The sequence below is a fragment of the Lithobates pipiens genome, unplaced genomic scaffold (assembly GCF_037356315.1).
Source record: "Lithobates pipiens isolate NorthernLeopardFrog02 unplaced genomic scaffold, aLitPip1_a1.2 Scaffold_30, whole genome shotgun sequence".
NCBI classification, from domain to species: domain Eukaryota; kingdom Metazoa; phylum Chordata; class Amphibia; order Anura; family Ranidae; genus Lithobates; species Lithobates pipiens.
Window position 1 is genome coordinate 139,584,599 of NW_027507791.1, and position 26,940 is coordinate 139,611,538.

At 41.3% G+C, this 26,940-nt stretch overlaps 1 protein-coding gene across 2 annotated transcripts in view; it reads left to right on the plus strand.

Annotated features, from left to right (window-relative positions):
- Nucleotides 1-26,940, plus strand: part of SPINT1 (serine peptidase inhibitor, Kunitz type 1) — a 101,119-nt gene that overhangs the window by 31,949 nt on the left and 42,230 nt on the right. For both annotated transcript variants that reach the window (XM_077464913.1, XM_077464912.1), the window contains exons 2-3: nt 6,208-6,359; nt 25,460-25,604. In XM_077464913.1, coding sequence (XP_077321039.1) covers nt 6,208-6,359; nt 25,460-25,604 — 297 coding nt within the window. The remainder of the gene's footprint in view (nt 1-6,207; nt 6,360-25,459; nt 25,605-26,940) is intronic.

A 26,940-nucleotide genomic window follows, 5' to 3' on the forward strand; every position in this document is an offset into this window, starting at 1 on the left:
TTTTTTTTCCTAACCTGTCATCTAGGACCTGCTCAGAAATCTAGGATCTATAAACCACGTAGTGTTTACTTATTAGGTAAACCTGCCGGAATAATAAGATTCCTAAATAAACCTAATGACAGATTTTCTTGATTAGTGAGCAAAGCAGTTAGTAACCCCAGGCAAATACTGTATTGACGTATAACACTTTTTCACCTTGAAAATCGGGTGCAAATAGCATGTGCCAATACTTCAATTTTAGCTGCCTTGGAGGGGACAGGGAGGGGAGTGGGATGAGGGCCGTCAGATTACATAAAGTCAGAATCTCCTGTTTACTTGGCGCCTTCTGTAATAGGAAGTCTACTGGGCCACCATTGGACCACTGTTGTGTCTATCATAGGAGATTCTCACTGTATGTAATCTGTCAGCGCTCATTCCGCCCCCCCCATCCCTGTCCCCTCTAGGCTGCAGATGTGCATCAATCTGACTGCACTCATGGCAATGGCGAGTCTGCTGCACTGATGGCAATGGCGAGGCTGCAAACTTTTGCTTCAAAGGTCCTTATTTACAATTTTTTTATTTTTTTTTTATTTTTATTTTTCCTGAAACTTCCCTCTTAAAATAAATGTTGTTATGCCCGTGTGTGCTATACGCCGATAAATACGGTAACTTGTACTTGGAAAAATCGTGCAACATGACATTGCCATGCTTTTTAAAGTGTTTGTTACCCCACATTTCATATTCCTGATATATGCCTGCTGTATCATGCACTCCTGTGTAAAAGTATCCTGTTCTTTGTATTGCTCCCTTTTTTGTGTGAAATACCTGATGTTCTTGCCAGTCCCTCTGCTTTCCTAATGCAATCTGACTAGACTAAGCAGGAGAACACATCGTGGTCAGTTCTCTAGCTATGCTGGGAACTCTGCCTGCTCCCCTCCAATGATCAGACTTGTCCTGACACCCCATCCCTGCACAGCCTTTCCCTGGGAAGCTCAGTGAGCTGCTGATTCTCTTCCACCAGCTCTTATGCATCTGAGAACAGCAGATATTGTATTGCTTTATTAAAAGGGGGGGAAGGGTATTTAAAAAAAAAAAATGTATCTATAAATATTTTGCTTTTCTATTTTAAACTGAATGGGTTGTTTTTACAAGGTGATCATTTACAATTGCTCTAAATGGGGAAACTAGCAGTCAACACATCCAAAATGGTAGGTACATTTCAAAATCTACTTCAGTGATTCCCTTGGAAAATGGGCCTTACTGTCAAAAATACACCAGACCCATGTAGAACGTTTTGAGATGTTTAGCATAGCTTGCATCTGTTCCTTTATTTCCCTTTGGGTCCATGCCCAAATATTACCTGACCATTCTCCCCCCTGTAAACCAAGTAATACCACTCATTTCTTATGTAGAACACCCCAAAAGAGCTGCTGGTGAGCTCTTTACCTTCCCCCTAGTTAAACACACACAGCTAGGCACACAGAATTTTATTCACCCTTCCACTGGCTTGAATGTTCACTTAAGAGGACATGCACAAGGGTCTCTTCCAGTAGGACTAGACTCTGCTCTTTCTCAGGCCCCAGACTATTTTGGAGCGTGCGTGCCCCCCCCCCCCCCCTTAGTAGCAACGCCACCCCAGGGATTGGCTGGAGTAATAGGCTGCTTACGCTGTTCTTGCTCCCATTATAATTCTAGAATACAGGTGGAAGCAGTCAGAGCAGCAGCCTGTGATTCACTGAGCAGGCCTGAATAATCAACCTCTGCTCTGCTGAATACAGAAGAGCTAAGTAAATTTAAATAACAACCTACTCTACTCTAGGAGATTGCTACACTTATATGTTTGCATTGTTTACTGTGTTAGAGCCTTGGTGCTCTAGATTCCATTTTACATAGCATTAATTTGCCCTTAAAGTACTACACCTGTAGTGTGAATTCTCCCTGACATACAATTGCTGTTAAACTGCCCATGTTGCATTTTTGAACAGATCTTTCAGCGGTATTTCAAATCGTATATTCTGTGAGATCATCAATGACATTTTTTTATTACATTTTTTTATTCTTCCTGTTTGACAATATTAAACACGTGAGAACGATTTTAAACAATCAGGTTTCAGAACCAGTTGGTTTGCATTCTTGTCCTTTGCAGATGGTTGTGCTCATGTTAGCACTTGAGTTGAGTTGATTTCAACTGCTGATTTTTGCAATGCAGATGGATTTCTTGAGAATAATTCCAGAAAAGAATTGTTCTAGGCTGAAGCTCTGGAATGTATAATAGTGACACGATTGAGCAATACATATGGTGTAGGTACAGGCAATGGAGACAGGAGGTGTTTTATGAACTCATGTAAGCTTAAAATGTATATGGAATCCAGTTGCCGAAGCTGCTTGAAGTGGTTATAAGCTATTTTACCCACTGAAGTAGTGAGTCCCTGCTGATACACAGGGATGAACCAACCTTCCTCTATACAGCCTTATAGGGAAATCTGCACAGCTGAGGCTGTTGGTCACTGTGTGTGTGTGTGTGTGTGTGTGTGTGTGTGTGCGCGCTGTAGGATTGGATGGGGGGGGGGGCTTCTCCTGGGATTTCTTGGTGTTGGTTTAGACCAGGGGTGACCAGCCTTTTTAAGAGCGAGGGCCACTTAAGCAACTTGGTAACCAGTCGCAGGCTACAATGAGCGGAGCAGGCGGATGACAGGTCGCGGCTACTCTATAGGCCCTCTGATCTGATCCACCCAGATGGAAGATTTTTAGGACCTGGATTGGAGGGAGTAAACGGACAAATGTCTGTTTACATCTGCCACTCTATAGAGGTGAATTTAAGGTCCGATTGGGTAGGGCCGATTGTGTGAACAGGACCTAAACTGCTTTCACACTAATGATTACCCACACCGGTGCAGGGTAGTGCTGTGGGTTAACTGAACTTTGCCATAGACTCTGCCTGTGGCAAAAGCCGGCGCTGTACATGAAGAATCGGCTTCTGGGCTCTGCTTTGTAGCAGTTTTCTTCCTCTACCACCAGCTTTATTCACAACACCGATGCTGTGGTATGATGGGTCAGCAACCTGCGATCTGGGCTTGCTAACCCGCCATTCCAGAGCAGGAGGTCGCAGGCCACATCCAAGGGCTCCGCGGGCCACTGGTTGGCCACCCTTGGTTTAGACTGTCAGAAGTGACTAATTTATGGTAACGATGGGAATCTTACTAGGTGTTGTGGATTGAGCCTAGTATACACTATAGAAAATAAAATGTATGTGTGTGTGTATGTATATATATGTATATATATATATATATATATATATATATATATATATATATATATATATATATATATATATATATATATATATATATAATATATATAAATTATTTTTTTAATTTCCGGGTCTATAACCGCTTTAGTGTGCAGTAAGGCATTTCTGCATGGCATTGGCATTTCACTGATTTACATGTTAAAAGTTTGCCTTTTAAAAGAAAGTAGACTATGTCGTCCAATAACAATGTTTTGCCTATAACCTTAACCACTTGACCACTGGGCATTTAAACCCTCTTCCTAACCAGACCAATTTTCATCTTTTGTTGCTCTCACATTTTGAATGACAATTACTCAGTTATTTATTTTTATTTTATTTTTTTGCACTATAACAAGACCAGAAATTCTGTTTAAAAAAAATAATAATGCATTTTCTTTGTTATAAAATTTAGCAAATTAGTAGATTTTCTTCATAAATTTTGTCCAAAATGAATACTGCTACATATTCTTTGGTAAAAAATAACCCAAATTGGTGTATATTTGGTCTTTGTGAAAGTTGGGCCCCTTTTCACACTGGGGCGGTGCGGCCGTCGGCGGTTAAGCACCGCTATTTTTAGTGGCGATTTACCGTTGTTTTAGCGGCAGTCTGCGGCCGCTAGCAGGGTGATTTTTAACCCCCGCTAGTGGTTGAAAAAGGATTAAAACTGCCCGGAAAGCGCAGCGGTGCTTTGCCTAAAAACCGCCCCAATGTGAAAGTCAGTGTGTCAAATTGGTGTATATTATTTGGTCTTTGTGAAAGTTATAGAGTCCACAAGCTATGGTGCCAATCTCTGAAAATGTATCACACCTGATGTACTGATGGCCTATCATTTCTTAAGACCCTAACAAGCCAGGAAAGTAGGAATAACCCTCAAATGACCCCTTTTTTTGAAAGTAGACATCCCAAGGTATTTAGTAAGAGGCATGGTGAGGTTTTCACCACAATTCATATCATGATGATGATGATGATATTAATTTTCTCACAAAATTGTTATATTAGCAGGTTATTTCCCACGCACAGCTTATGCATAGCACAAATTGCACCCCAAAACACATTCTACTACTACTACTGAGTATGGCAATACCACTTGTGTTTGAAATGATGTATGTAAAGAGACAGCCATTACTGTACAGAAGCCTTGTTTACTGCAAGAACAGGAAACAACACACAGGAAAAAGTACAACAGAGATGAACCATAGAGTTGCATTTAAAGAAACAGCATCAGGACATTGCTGCACAGAGATGGGGCTCTAGTAAGCTTTTAGGGGGGCTGTTGCACACAGATGCATTAGGCTAAAAAGAACCTGACTTTACAACCCCTTAATTGTAAGGGCAGAAATACTCCTTCCCTTGGTACCTAACTTGGTACATTCAGCCTGCCCATTACCGGTTTGAATCTTGGCCTGTTCCTGCTGAGCCAGCTAAAATTCTAACAATGTCCAGCCTAAGACTGGGTGGAGGCTTGTGAAAATAAGCCTAACTGCACAGGTAAGGATCTGTACACTTTAAAAGTACCCTCAGTTTTTGTAAAGGAAGACTGTTTACCTATACAGCATGCATTCCAGCTGTGCTTTTAACGATTTGCCTGACGTTCAGCTTTAAGGATGCAGACCTACCTTTGCATGTATGGAAATCTTTTGAATTTTTTTGTCTATTTACTGGGGAAAAAAAAAAACCCCACAGTAATTCCTACGTTAATTTAAAAAAATGAAAACACCTTTGTAATTTAGAAGAAGAATCCCCGGGGGTGGATTTTTAAGGCGCGTACAACAATGTTTATAGAATAGTACAAAAAATTATTTTATTTCCTAAAACACACAAAAAAGATACAGTATACATCTAAAATGCATATCTAAGGGTATACATATACAACAGGTATTTATACTGTTATACAGCACTTGATTATGCCATATAGTGCATGTAGAGAATCACCCTATGCGTTTCGGAGCTTTAACAAAGCATGTCCTTCAGGAGTGTAAATACCGCATTTACATGGAATCTAATGAGTAACAGGGGGCACAGTGTAAGAATTAAAATATTATTAGCCAGGCAGGAATACAGGCATAAATACAGTGAATGGTTACCAGAAACAAGAACTTTACAAATAATTACAATACTAGTAAGGAAGGTGATATTGTCCCAAAGATATTTTTTAATAAAAACCCAAGTAATTACAGATGACCACACATGTAAGAATGGCTCCGCAAGTGTTCAAGGTACATCCCAAGACCTGTCTGCATGGAGGCAGATGGTGTAAACCAAAAAAGGTTATATGGACCAGAAAGAGTCCGAATGGACTGAAGCTCTAAAATGCTCCACCCAAAAATGCTCCTAAGGGGAAAAGCGAAAAGGATAGGGTGATTTTTCTCTACATGACTATATGGCATAATCAAGTGCTGTATAACTGTATAAATACCGGTTGTATATGTATTTTAGATGTATACGGTATACTATATTTCTTTTGTGTGTTTTATGAAATAAAATTTTTTTTTTTGTACTATTCTATAAACATTGTTGTGTGTGCCTTTAAAAATCCACCCCCAGGGGATTCTTCTAGTATATATTGTTTTTGGATGTGGCACAACAAACTAACGCAGCCCTGACATGCCTTCCCTTTTTCTCAACACCTTTTGTAATCCAACATTACAGTCATAACTGTACATTGCAGTGTTTTTATCCCTGAAAAAAAAATCAAGATTATATGAAGCATTCAGCTCTTAAAAATTAAGTGGGTACAGCATTAGACCTCAGGAATCCTCTGCAGCCTCTCCGTTAAAACTTTGTAAAGAGCTGTATAGGGAAATAAAAGGGCTACAAGAGGGCCGCAGATCAACTGTTTGGCATGTCTTCTCTATTATATTCTACTTCGTTCCACACTGATTTATCAACCATTCTAAAAAAATTATATACAAATGTTATAAATCTGTTTTTCCTTCTAGGAGACGACCCACCTATAGCCAGAGTAAGCAAAGATGTAAAAACGCAACCGTCGCAAAACGTGGTTCTGAGTGGCATTGACAGCTGGGACAGAGAAGGAATTGCCAGCTACAAATGGAACTTGTTAGAAGGGGACTCTGCTGTTGTTATGGAGGTAAATTCATGGGGTACTCCCAAAATTATGCACCACTGATGCAACCGTTGTATGTCTGTTATCACCTTAGATGCATCTGTACTTGGGCTATGGGCATGTAATTAAATATATATATATATATATATATATATATATATATATATATATATATATATATATATATATATATATATATATATATATATATATATATATATATTCTTAGAATGTTTTTAATGCATAATAGGTGTTTTTTTTATTTTATTTTACCTTTTAATGCATTCCCTGCATTAAGGTAAAAACTCTCTCCACTACCCATCCCACCCCACCCTAAACACCTACTTGAGTCCTGTCAGCGATTTAGCATTGTCCTAATTGCAAGTGTTTTACCTTCACTTCATTTCAAATCCTGTGAGGGTGGGTGCATCTATTCACTCACAGCCTGGCTCGGGAGCATGGCTGCACAGGTGCCCCCATAGCACATGACTTTCTATGTTGTGGGCAGCTACAGGAAGGAGAAGTGGCAAGGGACTCCAGAAGAGCAGGTAAGCAACAACTCTGTACAATTGCCAATTATAACCTCCCTTCCTTTTATTAAAAAAAAATAAAAATTAGGCTTTAGTATCACTTTAAGCAGCGGTAATGGAGCTTCAACACAATCCATTTCTGACCTCTCCTCCTAGCTGCATGTATTGTGAAGTAGTTCATTCTCAAATATACTCTCCTTAGTAATCGCAAAAACTCTAGCGTTATTTTTAATTGGTTTCTAACTGGTTAGGACCCATTCACATGGATGCAGATTGCTACACACTGTAAAAACAAAACAAAAAAAAAAAACTTTTTTTTTTTTTTTTTTTTTTTGTCCTGACTCCAGCAACCTTTAGGACTCATGGACAGAGGACGTTTTTCCCAATCTCCTCAAAGTCCTTACTCCTAGCAGCGGCTTTTTGCCAGAAAAAAAGCCCAGTGCCTGTAAAAGTGCAAAAAAAGGGCGGGGAAGCAGTGAGTCCTCAGACTAGAGCATCTAGCAAAAGAAAGTGACAAGACCAATAATGAGTAAATGAAAAAACAGTGCATAAAGAGAATTCGTAAAAATATCTGCATAAAATGCATAATCTGCACACTTGAAATGTATAGGGAAAATTCATATGAAGTACATAAAAAAAACCCCCCAAAAAAGTGTATATATCCACAAAATGCATCTGAACATTAATGCAAGTAAAACATATACTGTAAACATATAGAGTGCTTCTTGAGTGACCAGAAAGTGCCTTATGCTGTAAAATCTATCATTGGTTCAATAAATGTCCAGAATAACATCCACTGTTTCCAATAGCTGCTTTCCAGTGCAACAACAAGGAACGTGGTGCATCCACTTGTGCAAATACTACACCACTATGCACTCACAAGAAAGCTAAAAGATATTAGCTTATTGACACATTCCATCCTCAGAGCCACCACAGTATCCTCTTCAATCTGGATAACATGTGGCCAGAAAGGCATCCTATATTCAAGATCCTCACCACACGGATCTGAAAGTGTAATTATAGGGGGTTGATTTACTAAAGGCAAATATACTGTGCACTTGAGAGAGCACTTTCTCTAGGTCTGGGGGCAAGCTCTGCTGATCCTCCTCCTCATCATCCTCCTCATCCTCCATCCCTGTATACAAGTAAATGCTTGGATGTGTGGTTACCGGCTTACAGCCTGGCATTCATTTTGTAAAGGCAACTTTATTCAAAAGCTTTTAATTTCTAGGCACAGACATACACTAGTTTTTCATGGCATATGGCTCTCTGTACCTGCATGAATGAGCCCTTCACACCTGCTAGTTGTATATTCAAAGGCTAGCAGGCTGACAAGATTCTGTAGCAATACAAGTACATGTGCAAATATCCTCAAAGTTCATATATATTTCAGTAATTAAATTCCGAAAGTGAAACTCGTGTGTTCTATAGATTCATTACACACAGAGCGATATATTTCAAGCATTTCTTTCAATTTTGATGATTATGGCTTACAGCTAGTGAAAACCCAAAATGCTGTATCTCAGAAAATGTTGAATATTGTCAAAGTTCAATATTGTAGACTCATGATGTCGCACTCTAATCAGATAATTAACTCAAAACGCCTAATAAGTTTCCTGTGCCTTTTTTAAATGGGCTGTGGGTCTGGTTCGGTACACAATCATGGGGAAGACTGCTGACTTGACAGTTGTCCAGAAGACCATCATTGACCCCCTCCACAAGGCGGGTAAGTCACAAAAGGTAATTGCTAAAGAAGCTGGCTGTTCACACAGGGTTGTATCCAAGCATATTAATGTAAAGTTGAATGGAAGGAAAAACTGTGGTAGAAAAAGGTGCACAATCAACAGGGATAACCACAGCCTTGGATTGTGATGCAAAGGCCATTCAAGAATTTTGGTGTAGATTCGCAAGGAGTAGCCTATGACTGGTGTCAGTTCTTCTAGAGCCACCACACAGACTTATCCAGGACATGGTCTACAACTGTCACATTCCTTGTGTCGAGCCAGTCCTGAATCAGACCACGTCAGAGTCTTACCTGGGCTAAGGAAAAAAGACACAACTGTTGCTTGGTGGTCCAAAGTCCTTATTTCGCATGAAATCAATTTTGCAATTTCATTTGGAAATCAAGGTCTAAGAGTCTGGAGGAAGAGTGGAGAGGCACAGAATCCAAGTTGCGAGAGGTCCAGTGTGAATTTCCCACTGTCGGTAATGATTTGTGGAGCCTTGTCGTATGCTGCTATTGGTTTAAAGTCAGCGCAGCCCTCTATCAGGAAATTCTTGAACTTCATGCTTCCCTCTGCTGACCAACTTTATGGAGATGTTGATTTCATTTTCCAGCAGGACTTGGCAACTGCCCACACTGCCAAAAATACCTGGTTTAATGATCCTGGTATCGGTGTATGATTGGCCAGCAAACTCGCCTGATCTAAACCCTATAGAGAATCTGTGGGGTATTGCAAAGAGGAAGAGGACACCAGACCCAACAATGCAGACAAGCTGAAGGCTGCTATCAAAGCAATCTGGGTTTCCATAACACCTCAGCAGTGCCACAGGTTGATCGCCTCTATGCTACGTTGCATTGATGCAGTAAATCATGCAGAAGGAGCCCTGACCAATTGAGTGCATACTATACTGTACATGGACAGGCTTTTCAGTTAGCCAACATTTCTGTATTAAAAATCCATTTATTAAATGGTCTTGTGTAATAATCAAATTTTCTGAGATCTTGAATATTGGATTTTCACTAGCTGTAAGCCATAATCAAAATTAAGAGATGCTTGCAGTGTATTACTGTGTGTAATGAATCTATATAATATAGGAGTGCCACTTTTTGAATTACTGAAAGTGCCTCTATTAACTCTGAAGATTAAGTAGTTTTGAAGCTGAACTGCACCACACTGCTTAGAACTATATAGGGCAAATTTTTAAGTACTTTTATAGTTTGCTCGGAATATTTTAAATTATTTGTGTGTATTGTTTGAGCAACAGTACTTGTAGAGGCATCCAGCAGTCTGCGGAATATGGCTCTAAACCTAAAATGAACCATCCAGGGACATTTTATAAAGCAAGGCTATTCAGCTACATCAGGGCAGGACAGTACATTTCTTTGGATGAAGTTAAAACAAATATAGTACTTTTACATAACTTATTTTACATAGGTATTTTCACCAGGTGTTAATAATTTGGCTTTAAATGTGGCAGTGCAAATCATTGCCAACATATTCATGACAACCTCCCACAACTACCCGTTGTCATATCTCACTTGTGTTCTGTGATTGAAACATCTGGGATTTCCTAAGAAGTAAATGTAATTCGCTGGAGCCCACATTCAACAGGCAAGGTTATTATGAATCCAAAGTGAAAGAAGTTGGGCAAGAATAAGCTCTTTAAAGTGCAGGCATGTTTTAATAAATCTCAGTGTTAAAAAGTGAACTGACATTTTTTTTTTTTACATGAGTTTACTTCTTTTATATTCTAATTTACATGGGGATTATAAAGCCTCATACACACGATCGGACTTTTGTACAAACTTTGCTGTGGCTTTTTGTACAAAGGGTGTCGGCCGAGAACTTGTATTGCATACACATGGCAGGACTTTTTCAGCTAACTTTCACCAAATCATGTGGTTTTTCTGCTCTTTACCGCCACCTTTGGTCAACTTCTGTATTGTCTGATCTTTTGCATTGGTTCTGAGCATGCATGTTTGTACTTTGTACAAAAGTCCTATAGTTTTCTGTACACATGATCAGACTTTGCTCCATCGGACTTTTGTTGCCAGAAAGTTTGTCCGTTTGCACAGCCAACAAAAGTCTGATGAAAACTGAAAGTTTGTCCGATGGAGCGTACACACGGTCGAATGTTGCTCCAAAACAGCTAATTTGCATGTTTAAGTCTGAGCGTGTGTATGGCCCTTTAGTAATTTTGTTACTAGTATTTGTCCAAGTGGGCTACACCGTGCCTTAAAGGAAAACTTCAGATCTCCTGACTTTCTAAAGTGAGGAAGAGGGACAACACCTTTTTACTAATGTAGGCAAAGGACACCTCCCTGCCACACCTGCCATTTGGGCAGACCATGAAGAATATGCAGCAACGCTCTACGCTTTTGTGATGTGTGTGTGTGTGTGTGTGTGTGTGTGTATGTATATGTATATATATATATATATATATATATATATATATATATATATATATATATATATATATATATATATATATATATATATATATATATATATATATATATATATATATATATGTATGTATGTATATGTATATATACAGGCTTTTCAAAATAAGAAAAGCAATAATTTAGAGGTTGGGTAAATCTTTTAGCAATTTTGGTAGTTAAAGTGGAGTTCCACGCAAAAGTGAAACTTCCGCTCCTTTGTCTCCTCCTTTGATCCCCTGCAGATTTTGTAAGTTTGCTCACTTACAAAGAAATAGTCACATTTTTTATCATGGGTGTATTTTAAATGATAGACAGAATATCAACCAAAAATCCAGAAAAAAACACTATACAAATGTTATAAATTTGAGTTGCAGATCAGTGATTAAATAAGTATTTGATCCCTTACCAACCAACAATAAGTCTGGCTCCGACAGACTGGGTACAGTATGTGGTACACAGATTAGTCCTGTAAATTTTTAAGAAGGTCCTCCTAACAACCTGTTACATGTATATAAAAGGACACTTTTCCACAGAATCTTTCTTCCATTCAAACCACTATTATGGGAAAGACCAAAGGACGACAGGGAAAATATTGTAGACCTGCACAACGCTGGAATTGGCTACAAGACCATCAGGAAGAAGTTTGGCGAGAAGGAGACAACTGAAAACAAACAACCCAGGTGCATGGATGTGTCCAAAAAGTCAAGTGGATGTAAAGGGTTAAACCCCAGCAGCTGCTCCGGGTTGGCCCAATGTATGAGTTTTGTCCACTGACCTTGATGGAGCTGCACTGGGCTCATTACTACTGTCAGGAGGGAGTTGCCAGGTAGATCATGCTCCACTGCCCAGCCCTGTTGCCAGGGTTCTAGCTTCCACCCGCCTAGCATCTCCATACCAGCTGCCTTGTGCTATTCCTGCAGTGGAGTATGATCGTCTAACTGGCAACTCCCTCCAGACAGTAGCAATCAGCCCAGAGCAGCTCCATCGATCCCCATGGATGGAGCTTGCCCGATCCCAGGAGTTCCAGGACCCGGAGGCAGCCATGCATTCCACCAGGCACAGCTGAGGCTTCTAACAAAGGTGTGAGTGGCAGGGGTTTAGACCTGATTCCATTCCTTTTGCATGGCTATGGGAATAGCCTGTTTTATTATTAAAGTTGTTATCCCTTCTAACTTTAAATTTTGTCGCTCTGCACCTCCCCTTTTAGAAAGGGAGAACTGTTGGAGCGATTATTTGCAAATTGAAGAAATACAAAAAAAATCAATCGCCCTCGGTCTGGAGCTCCTTGCAAGATTTTGCCTCATGGGGGTAAAGATGATTATGAGAAAAGTGAGGGATCAGCCCAGCACTACACATGAGCTTGTGAATGATCTCCAGGCAGTTGGGACCACAGTCGCTAAACAAACCATTGGTAACACAATACACCGCCATGGATTGAAATCCTTCAGCACCTGCAAGGTCACCCTCAAGAAGGCACATGTACAAGCCCGTCTGAAGTTTGTCAATGAACATCTAAATGATTCAGAGACGGATTGGGATAAAGTGCTGTGGTTAGATGAGACCAAAATTGAGCTCTTTTGGTATTAACTCGACTCGCCGTGTTTGGAAGAAAAAATGCTGACTATGACCCTAACACTATCCTGCAGTTGAGCACAGAGGTGGAAACATGCTTTGGTGCTGATTCTCTGCTAAAAGTTACAGGCTGACTTTGCCGCATTGAGGAGCCAATGATTGGGGCCATGTATTGTAAAATCTTGGATGAGAACCTTCTTCCCTCAGCCAGAACGCTGAGGACGGGTCCAGCATGACAATGACCCAAAACTTAACGCCAAGGCAACAAACGAGTGGCTCAAGGAGAAGCACATTAAGGTCAGAGTGGCCTAGCCAGTCTCCAGACCTTAATACTATAGAAAAGCTAAGAAGGGAGCTGAAACTTTGGGTTGCCAAGCAACGGTCAAATCTTTTTAGGATTTAGAGAAGCTCTATAAAGAATGGATCAAAAACCCTCCTGAGATGTGTGCAAACCTGGTAACCAACTACAAGAAACATCTTACCTCTGTGCTTGCCAACAAGGGTTTCTCCACCAAGTACCAAGTCATGTTTTGCTTGCAACTCAAGGTGTGTTTTGTTGTTTTCCCCCCAGAGTGTTTTTTCCTGGATTTTTACTATTCTGTCGATCATTTTAAAATACATCTACGATCTAAATTATAGACCGTTAATTTCTTTGTAAGTGGGGAAAACTTACAAAATCTGCAGGGGATCAAATAATTTTCCTCACTGTACCATAGGTATACAGGTTTTGTACACCAGTAGAAATGTACATTCTGAATAAGTAGTAACTTCAGTAAATCGATGACTCATTATGTTTTAATTCAGATAAGTCACTCTTAAACTATGCTCTACATTGCTGAGTCATAATTACCTTAGGCATTATGTAAATTGACTGTTGGTGAAACCTTCATGACACTAACCACATGATGATCTACATCCAAGTCAGATTCTAACGTTGTGTAATAGGAAAAATATTTAGGAAAATATCTAAATGTATTGCTTGGAGTAATTTGTGTATTGTACGTTTCTAAGTATTGGGGTACTTGGTGTCATCAGTTAGCATATGTAAAGCCGACCATATGTGGATAGAAGTTGGGCCGGTTCAGCAGGGAAACTGTCAAGATTTGATCCGTTTATGGGTGGGCTGATTGTATACACGTCAATCCATCCATCGACTTGGGTACAACCAGCCTGTTTTTTTTTTTTTTTTTTTTTTTTTACCACATCAATACTGGGTACTTCCTTCCCAGACAGTTTTTCAGCGCTCTCGCACTTTCAGTGACAATTGCGCGGTCATGCTACGCTGTACCCAAATTAAATTTTTATCATTTTGTTCGCACAAATAGAGCTTTATTTTGGGGGTATTCACAATTCCGGTTTTTATTTTTTGCGATGCAAGCTAAAAAAAAAAGTGGGAAGTTGGGGAAAAAAAATTCTTTCCATTTTTTTTTTTTTTTTTTTTTTTAAAAGAAATCCAATAAAATCAAATTTTGTCATCAATTTAAGCCAGAATGTATTCTGCTACATGTTTTCGGTAAAAGAAAATTCTGTTAAGTGTATAAGAATTGGTTTGTGTGATCACTGACATATGTACACAAATGATCATGTACAGATGTGTGCAGATAATCATTGGGACATATGGGGGACATTGTGTGGGGACATGTGTGTTTACACTAGGTTGGTGATCAGTGAGTAAAAAGCTGTAAAAAAAAAAAAAAAAAAAAAAAAAAACAGCTCATACTCGCTTATCACCAGCCGGCTGCAGCGATTTGCTCTCCTCACCGAAAACTTCCGTGTGAGGAGAGCTGATTTTCTAGCTACTGGCTCTGTGTTTACATCGCATGACTGTGATTGGCCCTTCTGATCACATGACGGCCGTGTCCAATCACAGAGCCCTCCTGCCGATCGGTGATGGGCCGTGTCCAGAGCTCATCGGGATCACGCCTCTGCGCAGGCACGCGCGTTATCCCCTTCCTTCTGAAGGACATTCCTGAACATCCATTCAGAAGGAAAGCGCCCAACTGGCCGTATATGTACATTGGCCTGGTGGGAAGTTAACCACTTGCCGACCGGCGCACGCCATTATGTCGGCAAGATAGCACGAACAGGCAGATGGGCGTTCCTGTATGTCCCTTTAAAGTTGGCGCCGTGCCATCGCGTGTGCCGGTTGGAACCTCCCAGGAGTACGATCGTGGGTCTCCATCTCCACAGGGATACTTGCGATGGTCGGACAGGGGATGCTAATGTAAACCTCCTTCCTCTTCTTCTCTCCCCCTGAAATAAGAGCTAATATCCTATTTGCCTAATCTGTGTGGAATTTAGTAAATGTTTCAACTCTGTGTACACTTTACTCTGTAAAGTTTGCTTTTTTTGGAGCGTATCGGAACAAAAGTCCATAATTTGAACAGCAGTAGTTTGAACACAGCCAACTATCTTTGGTAGTACCCGCTTTTTATTCAGAGTAAATATTATTTTTAAAATGTTTGGTTTAGTTCAGAGCAATACTTGCTTGGCGTTTTTTTGGTTTTTCGTGGATCTATTTGAAAGACTGGTTCTTGTCCTGTCTGTGTGGTGACATTGCTTGGTTCCTGCCCTTCTGTCAGAGATCAGGAGGCTTTCTAAGCCAATTTTATTCTGTTGGGCTGCCTTGCAAAAGGCCAACTCTTCCTCAAAGGTCGTGCAGGAGAAGGGCAGTGTGGACAACTGTTTGGTCTGGAATGTGGACCATAAATATGTAGCTTTTGGTGTTCTTTCTGAGCTAGAAGATGCATCATCAAAGGTTGCAAACAGCTGTCTGTGAGAATGGCAACGGAAAGGAAGGAGGTCCCTGAGAAGGAAATTGCATTGCCAAAAGTAACTTTTGTATCTGGTGTTGCAAACTAGGCATATGTTGTGGATAGGGCTCCTAAAAAGTCTGCTTCTTGTTTGGTAATTCAGTTTCAATAGGGGTTTCTTTGGGAAATCATGTGGAAATGTCAAAGGAAGATGGGTATTTACTAGGGGTGCACCGAATGGGTTTTTTGGTGCCGAAACCGATACCGAAAATGAAAAATACACTAGGCCGAAAACCGAAACCGATACCGAAACAGCACCGATACCGAAAATGACTGTTTTTAAAAAATATTTTCATACATCAGATGGTCAGAGACTGAGGGCATATTACAGGAGATGGTCAGAGACTGCAGGCATGGTACAGGAGATGGTCAGAGACTGCAGGCATGGTACAGGAGATGGTCAGAGACTGCAGGCATGGTACAGGAGATGGTCAGAGACTGCAGGCATGGTACAGGAGATGGTCAGAGACTGCAGGCATGGTACAGGAGATGGTCAGAGACTGCAGGCATGGTACAGGAGCTGGTCAGAGACTGCAGGCATGGTACAGGAGCTGGTCAGAGACTGCAGGCATGGTACAGGAGCTGGTCAGAGACTGCAGGCATGGTACAGGAGCTGGTCAGAGACTGCAGGCATGGTACAGGAGCTGGTCAGAGACTGCAGGCATGGTACAGGAGCTGGTCAGAGACTGCAGGCATGGTACAGGAGCTGGTCAGAGACTGCAGGCATGGTACAGGAGCTGGTCAGAGACTGCAGGCATGGTACAGGAGCTGGTCAGAGACTGCAGGCATGGTACAGGAGCTGGTCAGAGACTGCAGGCATGGTACAGGAGCTGGTCAGAGACTGCAGGCATGGTACAGGAGCTGGTCAGAGATTGCGGACATGCTACAGGAGATCAATGCAGCCTCACTGTGCCAGCAGCCTACCAGTGCCCGCCATGTAGCCTGCCTGTGCCTCACCAGTGCATATAAACATACACATATAAAACATACAACACACATATAACACATACATGCGCACATACACACTTAACATACATACATATAAACATGCACACACAACATACATACATATAAACATGTATGTATGTGTGTGTGTGTATATATATATATATATATATATATATATATATGCATACAACACACAGGCATACAAACCTATATAGACAGTCTTTTTTTAAAAATTGGCAGCTGCAGCTCTTCATTAATCTCCATGCTGGGTACTGCACTCTAGGGGGAGGCAGAGAGCACAGCACACACTGCTAGACGCCTCTGCTTTGGTTTCACTTTCACAGTGAACATCGTGCCCAGCTCCTGCACAGCCGATTTACACATCGGCTGAGGAGCCATATGCAGCCACCGCTGTGGAGAGGGGGACTTTAGAGCGAGACCCCACAGGCTGACTGCAGCATAGGTGAGGAGGGAGGGGAGCAGGAGAGCTAAAGATAGGACACCCCCCCATGATGGGCGGCACCGGGGGTGGGGCCAAGCCCCGCCCCATTTTCGGCACCAGTATCGGCGGAAATTCTCTTTCGGCTTTTTGCCGAAAGGGCCATTTTCGGCCGATATGTTTTGGCGGCCGAAATTTCGGTGCATCCCTAGTATTTACCTGGTGCTACTGTCTGCTGTCCGCTCATCATTTTTTTTATTTTATTTTTTTATTTGTTTTGTTTTGTTTGTTTATTTTTTCCAATTTTCTCCATCAGCTCACCCCTACCACAGTGAATACCTTATTTGTTTCCACTTGACTCTCTCCCTTCTAGATTGTAAGCTGTAATGAGCAGGGCCCTCTGATCCCTCATGTATTGATGTGTACTGTCTACCCTCATGTTGTAAAGCACTGCCTAAACTGTTGGCGCTATATAAATCCTGTATAATGATAAATACTGTCGGGAGGGATAAAAGGCACACTTTAAATACAAAAATCTGTTGCAGAATATGCTTTTCTTTCTTTTTTTTTTTTTTTTTTTTGTACAGAAGGATTTTATGAATTTTGGGCTAAGACCTTCACAAGCTAGGGTGTACGCTTATATTTTTAGAGGCCTTACCTGTCCAAAATGCACAAGGCACATATAGCAAAGGTCAACATTATGGTGCAAAGCTGAAGATTTTGGTTATGTTCGTCATGATACTTGCAGGTGGTTTTGATATTGATCTTTACAAAAGAGATCATCTGCATCATGTACACGAGGGCACCGAGGTTCTTGGAATGGAATTCAGGAGTTGGTGTGGGTGTGGGGTGTGTTTTTTTTTTTTTTTTCTTTTTTCCCCTTTTGGACATGCATTTCAACTGAGAATTGGAGGCAGGGATTTAATTGGTGAGGTGTCCCAAGCAGGTTAAGACAAATGTGAGAGTATGTGTTTGTAAGGACTTGGTGATGGGGTAGTTCAGTTAAAGTTTTTCTGGTAGAAAATAACCCCCAAAAAACAGCAATAGATAGCAAGGATTGTCACGTGCTTGTCATTTGGGCAACAAGTTTTGTGAGCTGAAAGCTCTTATGTTTAGAGACAATTTTGGACTTTCAATTACAGAGACATGATTCAAGGATTCCGGAAAAGGAGAGGGGAGGTGAAGTTGCCATATGTTAGCATATGATGTATTTTAATGTTTAAAAAAAAAAAAAAAAAAAAAAAAAAAAAATTACCCACTTGAAACACTCTCTGGGTTTGGCTTCCAACCAGAGGAGGGGTCTTACCTTTTTAAAAGTGGTGTAGAATACAGACCCCAAGGACAGTCTAAAGATTTGATAACTTGTTGCTTGATGAGCACTCGGATGGCAATGAAAGGAGAGATTTTAAAGAGGAAGTAAACCCTGATGGGTTTACTTACTGTTTGATTCCCTGAAAAGGTGAAGCATAGTAGTCCATTATGTGTCACTTACCTGACACAGGAGCCAGCGATGTCACCGCTGTCCCCTGTAGTCCGTAGCATCCATCTTCTCGGTGGGTCTCGCTGCTCCGCCGCTGTCATTCGACGAAGCCACGATGACATCACTCCTGCGCATGCGCACGGGAGCCACCACTCACGGCATATCGCAGTTGACAGCGGCGCGCTCAGTGTGCCTGCGTGCTGCTGTCTATGGCGCATGCGCCGTAGACAGCGGTGCCTGTCTTTTGGCAAATATCTCCTAAACCGTGTAGGTTTAGGAGATATTTCTTGGACCTACAGGTAAGCCTTAATCTAGGCTTACCTGTAGGTCAAAGTGGTTTGTAAGGGTTTACAACCACTTTATATATAGGTGACTTTAAACATGCCTGACATGCTAACTGGAATTCTCAAACTGCAATTACAAGACAGAACAGGGATGTAATGGAGGCTCTTAATAAGGTTTCTCTGTAACTGTTAGCAAAAAGCTCAACCCAAGGAGATCATATTCTTCACCAAGCACTGGCAAATATGGATCGCTTGATGCTAAAGTGGGAGAAAATGTCTGTTCTAGTGACCACCAGTGTCTTTTTGGTTTTGATATAACAAGAATTAAAAAAAAAAATCATATTTAAAAAAAGTTTTGGATCTCAAAAGGACAAATTTTGCTGAGTATGAATAAAAAAAAAAAAAAAAAAAAAAAGATTGGCGTAAGCCTACAGGCGTCAGGTTAATTAGTAATAGTAAACAGAAGAAGAAAAAATATAGTTCACTAAAAGTTTAGTAAAGGAGAAAAAATCGACATACAAGGAAACCATTATTATTATTATTTATTATTATTATTATTATTATTATTATTATTATTATTATTATTATTATTATTCAGGATTTTATTTTTCACAGCGCTTTACAACATTAGGGCAGACAGTACAATTACAATTCAATACAGGGGGAATCAGAGGGCCCTGCTCATAAGAGCTTACAATCTAGGAGGGAGGGTCAAGTTGTACAAAAGGGTAATGGCTGTGGGGGATGAGCTAATGGAGAGTTCAGTTGTTAGATGGAGGTAGGAAGAGGAAAGTTTTCAGGGATCGTCTAAAAGTGGATTTCTACTGCGTGTTTATACTTTGGACTTTAAGACCAGAAAGTTGATAGACATTGGCTGCTTTTTTCAGCTGCCCCTGAACTCATCCAATGTTATCTTATGTGTACATGCACACAGGTTCGTTTTTAATGTAGTTTTTTGGGCACTTGAGTTTAGAGGCCTTTTTTGGAAAGCAAAACAATTAGTTCAGATGGTGTGTTTAGAGGCATTTTAAGTGGCAAATGCTTCTAAACGTGGCAACTTGCATTTAGCCGCATTTCGTTTATAGGAGTTTTAATTTTTGGTAAACATATTTATGCAAAACGGATGTTTTAAATGTGGGTTATCTGTCAAGTTAAATCGTTCAGAAGAGGTTGTAAAAAAAAGTCCCGTGTAACACTAAGCCTTACAATTCATTTTCAGGATTTCTAGAGATGGGTAGCAGAGCAACTGGCTCGGTTAAAGCTTAAGAACTCAATGGGTTCTGATGGTATTCACCCCAGAGTTATTGGAGAACTTCAAGGTATAGCTGTTGGAATATACCCCCTTCTTCTTCTTTTTTTTTTTTTTTTTTTTTTTTCACTCAATCTCTTCCAATTGGAGAAGTTCCCAGTGACTGACTAGGTACAATATTAGCTGTCAACCAGTGACTGTTTTTTTTATTTTTATTTTTTTTGGCGCCCAGAGCCCATTTTGATGCCTATTCGAGCCTCTGGCCCTAATCGCATGCTTCAGAAAAAACAGTGTGCACCCTCCGCCCATTTAAATCCATGCATCTAGCACCCCGAATGTAGATTAGGGGGCCGACGCATGGATGATGGGGGGGGCGTGGCACCCGTATGCCCCTAGTGGATGGGCTGCCACGTATTGTACCCATCCACAAGAGTAGTAGCTAGGCAACAGCTTGCAATTGCAGGCCAATGAGGTTACCATCTGTTGTAGTCAAGTTAACGGCATCTACTCCTAAAAAGGATAATTGGTCACTTAGTATTGTGATTGAATCTTTTTAACTATATCAATAATATTTAAGGGTGGTACTGTGGACATTGCCCATCTTGATTTAAGCAAAGCTTTTAATACAGTTCCACATAATTATCTAATAAAGTTGTACAAGCTAGGACTTAACCCTTGGGGGGTTCCATGGATATGCAGTTGGCTAAAGGATAGAAACTAGAGTGTGGTTGTAAATGGTGTTCATTCTGAAGAGAGACCTATCACTAGTGTACTAGAGGGCTCTGTACTAGGTCCTTTTCAATTTTTAGGTATATCACTTAAAGTGGAGGGCCACCCTAAAATAAAAAAAGGCATTAAAATTCTTAAATATTATTTTTTACTTGTGTTTGTGTGGTGTGTTCTTACCTGAAACCGTTGTTGCTAGGCAGTCTTCCTAATCTGCCTCTTTCTATTCCATGGCGCTTCCTCCTCTTCGGCTAGCGGCCCAATTGGCTTCTGGGATGTGTGTGTGTCCCAGAAAATAACGGGGCCGTTCACAAAGCGCTGCGCGGCTCGCGTATGTGCAGTAGGAAATGGGCAGTGAAGCCGCAAGGCTCCACTGCCTGTTTCCCTTCGTTAAGAGGGAGGCGCCGGCAGTCGATCCGATGGACGGATCAGCCTCAGGCGGCCGACATCGCTGGCTCGCTGGACAGGTAAGTGTCCTTATTAAAATTCAGCAGCTACAGTGTTTGTAGCTGCTGACTTAAAAAAAAAAAAAAAAAAAAAATGGCCTCCAGAACACCCCTTTTAAATATACATTAAAGGTTTGGTAAGTCTTTTTGATGTCTGCATCTGCAATAGTAGGGTTGATATCCCTGGAGGTGCCGTTAACATGGAACTTAACTTGGCATTGCTAGATTTGTCAAAGCAGTGGGAACTGCAGTTCAATGCCTATAAATTTAAAATAATGCACCTAAGAAAAAATAATGCCTTAATAGACTACACTATTGGAGGTACAGTGTTGGCCAGCACTAGAGGGGGGGAAAGATTTGTGGGTACTTATTTCAGATTGTAAAATGGGGGGGAAAAAAGGGTGTCCAGGCAGTGGGAAAAGCAAATCAAATTCTAAGATGCATCACTAGAGGGATCACCAGCAGCAGGTCTAACTAAAGTAAATCTTTAGTTGGACCTTTATGTGGAACCTCGCTTACAAAAAATATATAGATAAGGTAGAATGGGTCCAGAGGCGAGCAACAAAAATAGGTTTTATTCCTCAGACCTTTCAATATCAGTCTTCAGGAACGTCAAGTGATTGTAAAGTTTGTTGTTTTTATGGGGGGGGAAAAAAATCTTGTTATACTTGCCTGCTCTGTGTAGTGGTTTGCACAGAGAGCAGCCCAGATCCTTCTTTACTCAAATCCCTCTTCGGATCTCCTGTACCGTGCCCCCACAGCAAGCAGCTTGATATGGGGGCGCCCGAGCCTAGTCATAGCTCCCTTTGTCCATTCAATGCGAAGCCCCGGTTCAGCCCCACCCCTCTCTCTCCTGATCGGACAGAAGCAGTAGCCATTGGCGCCGATGCTGTGTCTCAGCCAATCAGGAGAGAGAGTCTCAGACGGCCGAGTCACTCGTGGACAGAGATGGGGCTCAGGTAAATATTAGGGGGTGCTCAGGAGGCTGCTGCATGGAGGCTTTTTATCTTAACCACTTGCCGACCAGCCATCTCAGTTTTACAGTGGCTGAATGGCATGGCTGGGTGAATCGACGTTTTATAACATCACTTCGCCCTATGGCCACTAGCGGTGCTCGCCCACGGAGCTGCTGCGAGTGCCTGGCGGTCGCAATCACCGTTGGGCTCCCGCGATCAATCATGGCACAAAGACAACTGGGATCTCTGTGTGTGTGTGTGTGTGTGTGTGTTAAACATTTTCCGTCTCTCTGAGGAGGAGAGACAGATCATCTGTTCATACAGAGTATGAACACACACTAGGGAACACAACCCTTTGATTGCCCCCCCTAGTGTTAACCCCTTTCCTGCCAGTGACATTTTTACAGTAATCCATACATTTTGTGAAAATCAGATCGCCGCCAAAAAAAAATGCCATAAAACGATCCCCTGTTTTTGTAGACGCTATAACTTTTTTGTGTGTGTTTGTTTTTTTGTTTTTTTGTTTTTTTTAATCCTTCCCTCCCTCCCTCCCTCCCTCCCTCCCTCCCTCCCTCCCTCCCTCCTCCCTCCTCCTCCTCCTCCTCAATAATAGAATAGAAATTTAAAATGTCCTCTGCGATTTACTACCTTCTACAGACATTGGGGGGGGGGGGGTGGAGCCAACCAAACACAACTTCTCCGGTCATTTAACGCTCGCCGAATGACCACGTCGCTTCCCCTGCCAATAGGTAAACAAAGGGATGGAGGTCACCCATCCTGTGAGGTCATAGGGGAGGTGGCACCTGGTGAGACTGCCCTCAATGATGATCCATGGCAATCCCCAGAGACCCTGCCCTGTGATGTTAGTAGGAAATAGTTTAGTTTGTACAACAGTTGTACCTGGTTTATGTATCCTCCCTGGGCAAACTCTCAATATATGTGAAGTGAAGTATCCTAGCAATCCTAAAGCTGCATTTCACCCAAAAGGGGAAGTTCCCCTTGTCTGCCTCCTCTCCCCTCTTTACCTTTTTGCCACTTTACATTTGGGGAGGAAGGGAACATCAGGTACCACACTGGATCCCTGAACAGGTAAATGTCAGCGACTACAGTATTTGTAGCTGCTGACTTTAAATTTTTTGTTTCAGACTGAAGAACCACTTTAAGGCATAAAGACATTGAATTCCAATGGACTGCACAATATGGTGTGGTTACATGTATTATACGTGTTATGCATTAAGGGATCTATGTGTGTGTGTGTCTGTGTGTGTGTTTGTTTGTTTTTCTTTAACCTCCCTGGCGGTATGATGATTTTAGGTGCTGAAAGGAATAACCCACTTAAATCTGTCCAAACCAGAGTCTAGCAGACATCCTGGGTATGATAAAGTTTGAAAAATTAAATCATAAATTATAATACAATAACTATAAATAATTATACCAAATATAACAATAATAAAAATTATTCAATAATGTAATCAAATCAAAAACACAAATTTTCTCAGTTGCAGAATTGTCACTGTCATTACTTTTCAATATTTCATGACGGATGTCCCCACAAATCGTTATCGCTCAATTCTGCGTGATTCTAATTTATTATCGCTGTTTTCTAGCTGGTCTAAAATAATTTTTGATGTAAAGGGACAGTTTTGGTTGCTGTGGACAATCTCCAGTTTCCAGGCATAAAGAACAGTTTTTATAATATAAAACTGCATGCAGGGCACTGGGCAGACCACTAGGGACAAAGGGGATGTGAAATTATTACATACAGCAATGTAATCTGTAAGATAACATTATACTGTATGTATACTGTGTGTCTCACTATTTGAATTAGGCACCGATCTCCATCCCTGTGCGTTGCAACACTCGCAGGGAATGGAGATCGGCTCCGTGATAAATCGAGCAGAGGATGAGCCGCTCGTACAGCGGGGGACATCGCTGGATCCAGGGGAGAAGGTAAGTAAAACTCCTCCTGCATTCAGCGATGCGGTCCCGAGTCTGGCTCGGGGTTACCGCTTTTGGTATAAAACTTCCACCCCGAGCCAGACTCGAATACCACCAGGGGGGTTAAGATTCACCCAACTTTCACACAGGATTCACATTTTCTCAATTTAATTTGTAAAAACTTTTGAATCTGGGCTAAATTGGGACTCTTGTGTAAAAACCTTTTTATATAGGCACATTCTATTGTGTCTGCCTGTCACCACAAAAGCTCACATCAGTGGGAACTCATTTTTCTTCATGGTTCAACCATTGTATGATGCATGCAATAGAAGCAGGGGTCAAGTCCTGGGGAAAAAGTGTGGGAACTCCCACCCAAGATCCACTCGCCCACCAAAAAAAAAAAAAAAAGATACGCTCATATGCACGAACGCTTCAAAAGTGGTATTTCTCATCCAATTTTCGTATTGTGTGTATGAAGCTAAACTGTTAGTACATAAAAAAATAAAAAATAAATCAATAAACAAATACGGTAATTCTCTGAATAATCAGCATTCATTCAATTGTGCTTCCATGGAAATGTGAACAGCATGTTCTGATCTTTATTGGGGAATTTTATTTTGTATATAGAGTGTATGTGGTGAGTTTACACTTTTCATTGAACAGAGGTTGGATAACACAGGGTTAAACAGGTCATAAATGAACTGCACATTATCTGGACAGAATGCTTGGGGGGGGGGGGGGGGATAGTGATCTGTTCCTGCTTAGGAGATGTATGTTAGCTTGGGGGGCTGCAAACTCTGCAGGGCTCCAACACACACTTGCTGCTATTCCAACCCTTCACATATTTGCACATAAACTTCCCCCCTGGCATTAAACTTTGCCAGGTATTGTGCTCAGCTTACCACCCCAAACCTGAGATTTCTCCCTCAGCTCACCTCTTTCCCTGCATGTCCTGTGAGCAGAATAGCTGTGCTCCTCCTCTGGGTTCTCTCATCATATGGCCTATAGAGGAGGGGGGGATTCAGCGGGACACACAGAGCAAGTATGCAGGAGACTGGGGGAGGGGGGATGAGGATACAGAAAATCAGGAGGGGCTGACGGGGAGGAGCGCATCACGAGAGGTCTGACTAAATACAATCTCTTAGCAGCAGGGACCTGATCTACCCGTCGGCTAGCTGTGATTGACAGGTAAATCGAAGCGGAAGCTGTCATGGGGCCCCCTACTGGCAATGCCTGAATGGTCAGGTGTGCGGCACTTACTATTGTGAGCTGCGTCGGCAGCTGCTGGTGTAGCACCTGCCACACATCTTGCATACTTCAAAGTCTTGCAGGATGTGGCTGCTAATGGGAACGGAGGTCCTGTTGTGGGAAAAAGTACAGGAACTCCATTCCCATGTGTTCCCGCAGGACTTGAGCCCTGAATAGGACTGTCTGAAAAATATCTCCTGATCCTAATTCTGGGTGCATCTTTTGTTCTTCAGAAGTAATTACAAAATGTTGGTATACTTGTAGTTTTTAATCTTTAAAAAAAAAAATATAGATGTATATATATATATATATCTTCTTTCTTTTTAGCAAACCCCGGATCAGCCAGCGTTTCTTGAAGTATCCAATCTCCACATTGGAACATATATCTTTGAGTTGGTGGTCACTGACACTGCAGATCACAAGAGTTCAGCCACGGTCACAGTCACTGTGTTGACAAAGGAACAGACTGAAGGTCAGTGTAGGGAAGATGCTATTTTTCTTCCTGTGGTTTTTATTTTTTATATTTTATATTTTTTTTCTTCCTTTTTAAAAGCCTGCTTTCAGGGTCTTGCTCACAACATATTGCACTAAAAAGATAATTATCTACTGCTGGTAATTGAAATTTAGAATATCCTTCCCCCCCTGCCCCCTCGTTTTTGGTCTACAACAGGAAATCCTATTATGGTAGGCTCTCCATTGCAATAAATAACCAATTCAGTAAAAACTGTACAGTAAGTCATGTTAAATATGCCAAAAAATATGATTTTGGGTTCTACTTCAACTGTTTGAGCAACTTGGGATATTAAGGAAAGACACCACATGTAACCTCGAGACATGAGACATCTTATCGCTATCATGTGTAGGGAAGAGTTGGGATCATTCATGGCCATAGCAACCAGTTACCAATCGTGCAATTCCTGGCCTTTGAACTGGTGGTATGAGGGCCAATAATTGGGGCTTTCTAATGTGCCAGGCCCTCCCTATAAGCCAGGGTTCTCATAAGCCTGTTATCCATGCCTATTTGGAGTTAGAGCGCATAGAGACAGCTGACAGAATGATTTCAGGTGGATAGTTGCTGCTATATAGTATACATGGGGATGTATTGTGCTACATTTACAGTGAAATGTAATGGGTTACAAAGTGTGAAGTGTACCCTCCCCCCCTCGATTCACTGTGCTAAATTGTATTGCAGTGGTTTACATATTATGTACTACCCAGTCATAGTGAATAGATCCAAGGGTCCCTTTTTTGGATATACGGTCATCAAGTGGTTACAGTTTCTTCCAAGAATGTCATTTTGAAGTGTGTGGGGTGTTTTTTTTTTTTTTTCTTGCTTAAACGGAGAGCCCTTTCTCTAGAATACCATTCAGCAAACTGTTTTTGCATTGACACGTGTCCCCCAATGGCAGTTCAAGGTCCCCTTGTCCCATGTTAGACAATCCCTTGACTATTAGACTTGCAAATGGGCAGAATTAATTTATCAAGATTTACCCCCAATTAACATTAATGGGATTTGGAATTTCAGGAATAAATGTAATTTCTGGTATTGGGGCCAGAGAGCAGCATCTTGGAGCAGGAGAATGTTTTTACTCTGACATTCCAGAATTAACAATGAGTTTGACAAACGCCCAGTTAAACCCAAGCACATTCAGTCATCGCTAGTCATGGTTAATGCTTAAATGAACTGTGAATTCAACTTTTATTGATCATGACGATAAGAGTGAGCTGTGTGTGCTGGAGTGCAGACCTGGCAGCATGGATACTGAGGAGGGAGTTCTCTCTCCTACCTTTCACTACTTGTGTTTTTA